Genomic DNA, 8,371 nt, shown 5'->3' with positions numbered 1-8,371 from the left:
ATAAAATGAAATCTAAACAAGTCATCTATCACAAGCTGTCCTAACAACTGCTGTCAGTTTATAACAAATCATCTGTGTTGTCTTATGAAGGCTTGCTAACTAACAAACCCATATTGCTGCACGAGACACTGTTAACTTGTCATAGCCTGAGCTCAGTTGATGTGACCCCTCATGTCCTGCTTTAGATACTGGCGTAGGTAGACTCTGTGATGGTCGTTTACTGTAAGGTAGCTGTAGTTCTATAGTGTCCAGTGTGTTGGCTCTATTGAGGCCCTGTCTGGGGCCCCTGAGGAGACCCTTGTTGGGGCCCAGAATGGTATCCTGATGGAGGTGCCCAGGCCCCAGCGCTGGGTGGACGACTGGGCTCCCCGCTTCCTGACTGGTCAAGCTCAGCGCTGTCGCAGTCCGAGTCGTCGCACAGGGCCCGACTCTGAGGTAGAGGAAGAGGAGAGAAACATTATGCTAGAGGTAGATGACAAACAACTGAAACCTCTGAGTTATGGGGGGTGTTAATGGTTCTAGTCTATGGAAGTAGTGTATATCAGAAACTAGTGGTGGGGAACAGATAAACTACACTGAACAAAAATATAAATGCAACATGTAAAGTGTTGGTCCCATGTTTCATGAGCTGAAATAAAAGATACCCAGATAATTTTCCATATGCACAAAAAGCTTATTTTTCTCTAATTTTGTTCACACATTTGTTTACATCCCTGTTAGTGAGCATTTCTCCTTTGCCAACCACAGACCACGTGTATGGCGTCATGTGGGCGAGTAGTTTGCTGATGTCAACGTTGGGAACAGAGTGCCCCATGGTGGCGGTGGGGTTATGGTATAATGCATAAGCTACAGACAATGAACACAATTGCATTTTATCAATGGCAATTTGAATGCACAGAAATACCGTGATGAGATCCTGAAGCCCGTTTCTTTTAAGGTATCTGTGACCAACAGATGCATATCTCTATTCCCAGTTATGTGAAATCCATAGATTAGTGCCTAATTTATTTATTTAAATTGACTGATTTCCTCATATGAACTGTAACTCAGTCAAATCTTTGAAATTGTTGCATGTTGCATTTATATTTTTTCAGTGTAATTACAAATAACACAGGGTATATATCCAGTATTAGAGAGAGATAATTGTGTTACCTCATTAGGATTCTGTGAAGAGTCCAGCAGGGCTTTGACCTGGCCCAGGGCTCCCTCCCTCTCAGACAGCCCGCCAGAGGCCTGCACCGGGTCAGTGTTGTCTGCTGGGATCTCTGACCCCTGCGACAGGAGGTCATCGCTGCGGTCGCCCAGACGGTCATCCGTGTTGGTGCTGACGACGTCCGGCGTGCCGCTATGGGAGTGGTCGGTGGTGTGGCCCTCTTCGCCATCCGACACAGAGAGGTTCTCCGAGCTGAAGGTAGACACCAACTGGCACTTGGTGATGCTGGTCGGACGTCTGGGGAGAAGAGGGAGATAAAAGAAGAGAGGAATCTAGTTTTGTTTCAGTTTTGATTAATTCATTTGATTCATATTGTATAGTCCAATTGAATAGTCATTGAATAGCCACTTACAACACCACTTATACTAGCTACACAAAATCTCTGATTGGAATTGTTATCTTTTACAAATGTTATTTTCATAATGGTACCAAACCCTATGACTCCTAAAATCATATCACATTTAGTGAAGATATCAAAGATGAGATAAGAAGATATTTTTGTCTGTTTGTTGGTGAACTACATGTAATTCAACTAGTAATTTAACTACATTTTGCAGTAGCTTGGTGGTAGTTGAACTAAACTCTAATGTTGGTAGTGTTTTCAGTAGTTTTGCCAAGTAGCAATGTAGCTAACTACTGGAATTGCACATGACCTTTTTTGCTAAAATTAAACATGGGTGAAGTAGGCAACAATTACCTTTCTTTTTCGACATCAGACCTGCCTAATTCTAACTTAAAACACAGTTTTTGTGTTTAATAGGCTAAATTACACATTCTGTTAACTTCTGACTCCAGAGTGATCTATCCTTGCAATTTGTAGTCTGTGACATTTCAGATTTAGATATGAAAATGTATCACAAAGTAGTTTGGATGTAATGAACTACTTTTTCAAAGTAACTTTAGTTATGTAAACTATATTTTTCTTAAGGATAGCTTTAGTGTAGCTTAACTTATTCCAGTGTGAAGTAATTAGTAGCTTGGTAAACTATCTATTTCCGAGTAGCTTCCCCAACACAGCTCACCGTCTCCGTGGCAACTCCACCTCGCTGTCAACCTCCCCCTCCTCCTCCTCTGAAGACACGCCACGCCTCTGTGGACACAGCAGAGAAAACAGAATGGGTTAGCTAACACATTCACAGAGATGAAAGGAGAGAGTACATACTAAACATGACTAGCTTTCATTGGGACAGTACCTGTTTGCGTGCAATGGCTGCCCTGTACAGGATAGCTGAGGGGGTGAGATGCCCTGATGCCCCCCGGGGTAACCTCACACCACTCACTCCCTCTTCCTTATCGTCGCCATCATGGGGCAGGCGTGGGGCGCCCAGCACAGACCCCCTCCCGGCAGCCGCCCCCCTCCCACATGGTGAGTCTGGGCTGCTAGAGAAGGGGAACGAGGCCGCGTCCTCGCTGGGCGTGTCGCTACGCGGGGGGGTCTCTGTGAGGTCATCCAGACCCCCCGCGCCCCCCTCGGACCCCCCCAGGCCCGCGGAGGCGCTCAGGCTGCCACCCATCTCAAGCCCCCCAACGGTGGTTTCTCCTTTCCCTTGACCCTCAGCCGCCAGTGTGGTGCAGATGAGGTCCGGGCTGGAGGAGGACAGCTGCCTCTGCTGCTGCTCGTGGCCCAGGACCCGCAGGGCCACGCTGGGGTCCAGGAGCTGCTTGGAGGGGCCCGTGCTGGAGCTGTTGGCCTGGGCAGGGTTGTCCCCGTTGGGAGAGGGTTGAGTGGCCTTTAGGCCGGCAAGGTCCCCGCTGCTGCCCTTGCCAGGCTTGCGGTGGCGGGTCTTGACCCTACGCGAGCGGCTGGGGGACGTGGAGCCCCTGTTGGGGCAGGAGGGGATAGTGACCTGCATCACGGAGGAATCCATCTTGGGAATGATCACCTCTGACTTGAGGATGTCTGGCCTATGAGAACAGGATAGAATAGGAAACGATGGTCAGATACACTGTGAAATAATCAAATCTTCAGCTATTAATAGTGGTTTCAATTGAGTATTTAGTTTTGCATGATCCACCTCCTTATAGGGTTCACATAAGAACTACTCTTTTCTCCTATGCTTTTGGCTCTCAGAATGAACTCTCACCTCTTTCCAGAGGGCAGTTTCTGTGGGACGTTTCTCTTCTTGATGAGTTTGTCCATGGAGTTGGAGGAGCTAGTCTGTCTGGAGCTGTGGTGCTTGAACAGTCCTGGATACTTCTTATCTAAAGACTGCTCTCTCCTAGGAACACATCGAGAAATCGAGAAACTAGTCTGTTCTGCATATTCTATTTCTATGACCATAACCCCAATTACCAGAGACTATTTATCAACTCATTTTCAAACACTGCATGTTCAGAATGTCTATATGCCATAATAGCTGATATGATTGATGTGCTAAATTAGACTTGTCTTTATTCAAATGATCCGAGAATTAGCTAACCAACTAAACAAGCATCGAAGTGCTTTGACTGAGGGAGCCACCTACTTCTGCAACTCTTTCTCTTTGAGCTCCAGCTGCAGCATGACAGCGTTAAGCTCCATGTAGAGATTGTTGGTCCTCTCCAGCTTCCTCTCATAGTGCTCACGGATGTCCAGAGCGTGCCTGAATAGAAAAGAGCGCACAAATGACCTCATGCTCCGCATGAAAGGATCCAAGAAATGTGCCCTGAGTCTTTTATTTCTATCTCTTTCTTTCTTTTTTCTATCTTCAAAGATAGATAGATTGGATAAAAAGGAACTGTAGACATTAGATGTTAGTGCAACTGCCTGTCTACATGACCCTGGGATTACTGTACTATAGTTTCAAAGCTCATAACAAAGCACTGCCCACTGGACACACACTGGTTGAAGCAACGTTGTTTCCACGTCATTTCAATGAATTGAGTCTGGGCCCAGTGGGTGATGGTTTTCTCTTATACTATCCTGGCATAGCACCACTTCCAGCAGCTAAAAGAGAAGAGTAACTCTGCCTGTCAGAGTGTTGTGGTACAGACCTGAGCTCCTCTCTGCGTCGGTTGATCAGTTCCTCGTCCAGTCGGTGCAGACAGGTCCCCTCAGACTTAATCTTCTCAAAGTGCTGCTTCACCTCCTCCCGCCACTCAGCCTGTGCAACTCACACACACACGCACACACACACTTAGACACTGGGTATGTGTGTGTGTGTACACGTGCATGCACACATTTGTGCACTCATATGTGTTCACTTGTGAATGTGTTTGTTTGTGTATAAGTTCATTAAATTGTGTGAGATATAGTGTAGAGTAGGCTACCTGAGACTTGAAGTATGTCTCCTGTGGGGTGGAGAGTACATCAGCTGAGGCTATATCCAGATGGAGGAGGATCTGACGGAAAGAGGGTCTATTTCTGGGTTTACAGTTCCTGCAAAGCCAAGGAGATATTTTCAGTCAGAGACCACTTTGTATATGTACTGTATAATCAATATGGTTGTACATGGGCCAAGTCTACCTGGGAAAGATTTAAAAGGAGAGAATTTCCCGCTATCTATTTCCACTGCCGCCTCTCACCTCTCTCTCCTCTTTTCCACCATCCCTCTCCCTCCATCGCTCCCTCCCTCCCTCCCTCCCTCCCTCCCTCCCTCCCTCCATCCATCTCCACTCACCAGCACTGCCTCAGGAGGATTTTGAAGCCATCTGGGCAGCTCTCTGGGATAGGGAGGTTCAGGCTGTTGTTGCCCACCCCCCATATGATGGCAGAGGAGTCCACATCCTTATAGGGGACCTCCCCAGTCAGCATCTCCCACAGCACCACCCCAAATGACCTGCAGTTCACAACATATATATGAGTGATTACTGATATTAGTGATCACTGAGATGGGATTGCATTGGTCCTCTTTTCTATGGCCAAGAAGTTTTATTCCTTCACTTACCAGATGTCCACCTTCTCTGATACGGGTTCATTCCGAATGACCTCTGGGGCCATCCAGGCCACCGTACCAGCAAAGGACATCTTCATGCTCTTATCAATGAGCTCCTTGGAGGTGCCGAAGTCAGAGATCTTCACTAGGTCATCATGGGTAATCAGCATACTGCCAAGGATAGAAAGAAAACCACTATTATTGTAGATGTTCTTAAGCCAGAAAGAGCTCATTGATTCACTTTGGGGACTTCTGGTCTCTATAGGCCAGGGGTGGGCAACATACAGCCTGCGGACCTGATTTTGCCCGTGAGCCCATTCAATCCAGCCCGTGGGAGGTTTGAGTAAAAATCAGGACACTCTTGAACGGACCTATACGTTTTTCAGATCATTTTTCTGGCCCGCAAATTGGTTTTGACTAACAAATCGATCCGAAACAAATCTGTGCGGCCCTCCACTGAATTTGGAAATCCCGATGTGGCCCTCGAGCCAAAATGATTGCCCAACCATGATATAGGTGGATGTTTTTGATCATATCCAGCACAGGGACTCACTTGGGGGACTTGAGGTCTCTGTGGATGATCTTGTGGAGGTGCAGGTAGTTCATGCCCCCGGCGATGCCCATGGCCCAGTCAATGAGCAGGGAGGGGGTGATCTTCCTGCCCGCTCTCAGCACCTCATACAGCTGGCCCTGGGCACAGTACTCCATCAGGATACAGTAGCAGGGAGCCTGGGTGCAGATACCCCTTGGGGACAAAGAGAGGGAGGGAGGGAGGGAGGACGGGAAGGAGAGGGACAAGGATAAAGAAAAATAGAGTCAATGCGTGATGATGTCATAGATGGTTTGCAAGTTACTGTTGGTCTAGGCTACAATAGCTCGGACCAACAGTTGGGGATACGTTTATACGTTCTACTACTGGTCTCTTGGGGTCAGGGTCAGAGAGTTTTTCTCACTTGAAGGTGATGATGTTGGGGTGCTTGAGTTTGCGTAGGTGCTTGATCTCCGTCTCCTTGATGTCCCGGACTTTCTTGACGGCCACATCCTCTCCATGGAACTTCCCCAAGAACACGGCCCCCTGGGCCCCGCTGCCAACCCACTGCAGGTCCGAGATCTCTTCAAATGGAACCTCCCAGGATTCTAAGAACGTAACATCAACACAAGGAAGCAGTCAGTGACAGGCTGTGGGTGGCAGATGGCTCCAAGCAAACCAGCTGAGATGTATCATATAAACGACATCATCTGTTGCATTTTAATGGTCCACATGGGACAGACATAAACAACCGAGACTTTCCTGTGAAAAAAGTGCTCAATATCGACACATTAGTAGGTGTTTTCCCCCTGTTATAGCATCATAGCTCACGATTGGATCAATATGTGCAGTGTACAGTAAGATGGCAGTTGAACAGAGAGATGTAGAGGCAAACAGCTGCACATCTCCCCAAAGCTAATCTCTCATCTCCCATAATCTGTCATAAGAGTACAGTAGATAGCTGAATGACTGAGAGTTTGGTCACTGTGAGAAGAAAGAAGCCAGTAGGCGGAAAAAGAGACAAGCAGATTAATTCTGGATGAGGTCCACTGAAGTTTTGTGGTCTCCAGGGACCTGCTGCTGTAGAGGCAGCTGCTCGTGTCGTCTCGCAAACCAGCTGTGAATCCGCTACTGTAGATAAGACTGTGAATGAGGCTAGTGCACAGGTATCATCAGCAGCATTTTGGGGGAGAGTAGGGGATGGTGGCAGGAAGGCATAGTGAGAGATATAAAAAGAGAGAGAAATGTAAGCCATTTTAGTGAATACCCTCCAAAATGAAAAGTAGGGAGGAAGAGCAGCATCTCGAAGTTGAACCTTTTTATTGGATATACAATTCATCACCATGGTTACGGATTTACCTCACCATCTTGACACAGTGAATGACTAACATTTCAAGTGACAAAAGATTCAGTGTCCATGTATTTCTGTATTGGTTAAGGTATTCAGTATCCTAAAAGTATACAAAAGTCTTTATTATACACATATGACCTTGTACTGAAGGGACAAAGAACTGGCTGTTATACTCACTCCACACACCTTCCTGGTTATGCTTGTGCTCGGGGGAGTATGCTTTCCCGATCATGGTCCAGACGGGTTTCAGGCAGCCAAACAGCCCCTCCAGGAACCCTCCACTTCCTTGCTGCAGCCGGATGTTGTCTGACTGGCTACGGACGGCCCCAGCCTCCGAGCTAAGCCCCGCCTCTGCCCCGCCCCCACACTGGCAGGCCTCATGCTCGTGTAACTTCAGCACGCTGTTGTCAAAGTGGGCCGGGGGCCCGTCGCTAGGGGTGGGGCTGCTGCCACAGGTGTGGGGGCACCCCTCACCCCCGCCTGGCACCCCTGGTGCCCCCCCTGTGTCGATGGACAACACGTTGCGCAGGACACACTGGGTGGGGGTCAAGTCGGTCTCTGGGGTGCAGGCGGGGGTGTCTGCATCCAACCTGCGGAAGGGGGGCTCTGAGATAGGGGTGCTGAAGCCTGAGAGAGAGGGGGAGGGGGCGCGGGGCTCATGGAGGCAGGTCCCACTCATCAGGGGGTCCCACAACACAGTAGCCAGGGATGGATGGGAGTAGAGAGGGAGAAGGGGAGGCCTGGATGGGGAGACACAAAAAGGAAAAGGAAAGAAAAAATGCAATGAATCACTATAAATCAGTATAATCCATTAATACCTACTATTTTGGCTGTTTTGGAGCTCTCCAGTGCTGAAATATACCTGTCTCTCGGATTCACATTCAAAACAGTGTTTTCTGTATGTTTGGCCTTGTCAGTATGATACATACAGTGGCTTGCGAAAGTATTCAGCCCCCTTGGCATTTTTCCTATTTTGTTGCCTTAAAACCTGGAATTAAAATTTATTTTTGGGGGGTTTGTATCTTCACCAATTTGGACTATTTTGTGTATGTCCATTACATGAAATCCAAATAAAAATCTATTTAAATTACAGGTTGTAATGCAACAAAATAGCAAAAATGCCAAGGGGGAAGAATACTTTTGCAAGGCACCGTATACTCTCAGAAAAAAGGGTACGGTTAGGGTCAGTGGAGTACCACAGTTTTTCGAGGCCACCCCACAAGGTCCGAGCAAGACTATAACATGTGCAGTTTTATAGCTAATCTCATGCTATTCTACACATTTTGCCATGGGGCAAAGAGAAACATTTTCAGTTTTAAAGCTAATTTCCTGTAATTATAAACATTTTGCCATGGCTTATGACGTGTTCATACAGTGCATTTGGAAAGTATTCAGACCCCTTGACTTTTTCCACATGTTGTTAT

At 47.4% G+C, this 8,371-nt stretch overlaps 1 protein-coding gene across 1 annotated transcript; it reads right to left on the bottom strand.

Moving 5' to 3' along the window:
• Window positions 1-262: 262 nt before the first annotated feature.
• Window positions 263-7,626, bottom strand: LOC311147607 (mitogen-activated protein kinase kinase kinase 12-like; the record flags this gene model as incomplete). The annotated part of the gene is made up of 13 exons (XM_084184346.1): window positions 263-430; window positions 1,153-1,450; window positions 2,236-2,303; window positions 2,407-3,118; window positions 3,298-3,432; window positions 3,679-3,795; window positions 4,187-4,296; window positions 4,463-4,571; window positions 4,813-4,971; window positions 5,080-5,238; window positions 5,621-5,812; window positions 6,021-6,204; window positions 7,134-7,626. The coding sequence occupies 13 exons, from the start codon at window positions 7,624-7,626 to the stop codon at window positions 263-265; spliced, it is 2,904 nt and encodes a 967-aa protein (XP_084040472.1).
• Between the last annotated feature and the right edge of the window lie 745 nt (window positions 7,627-8,371).

The sequence above is a fragment of the Coregonus lavaretus genome (assembly GCF_964263955.1).
Source record: "Coregonus lavaretus genome assembly, chromosome: 20".
NCBI lineage: Eukaryota > Metazoa > Chordata > Actinopteri > Salmoniformes > Salmonidae > Coregonus > Coregonus lavaretus.
This window is presented reverse-complemented; position numbering and strand designations above follow the sequence as displayed.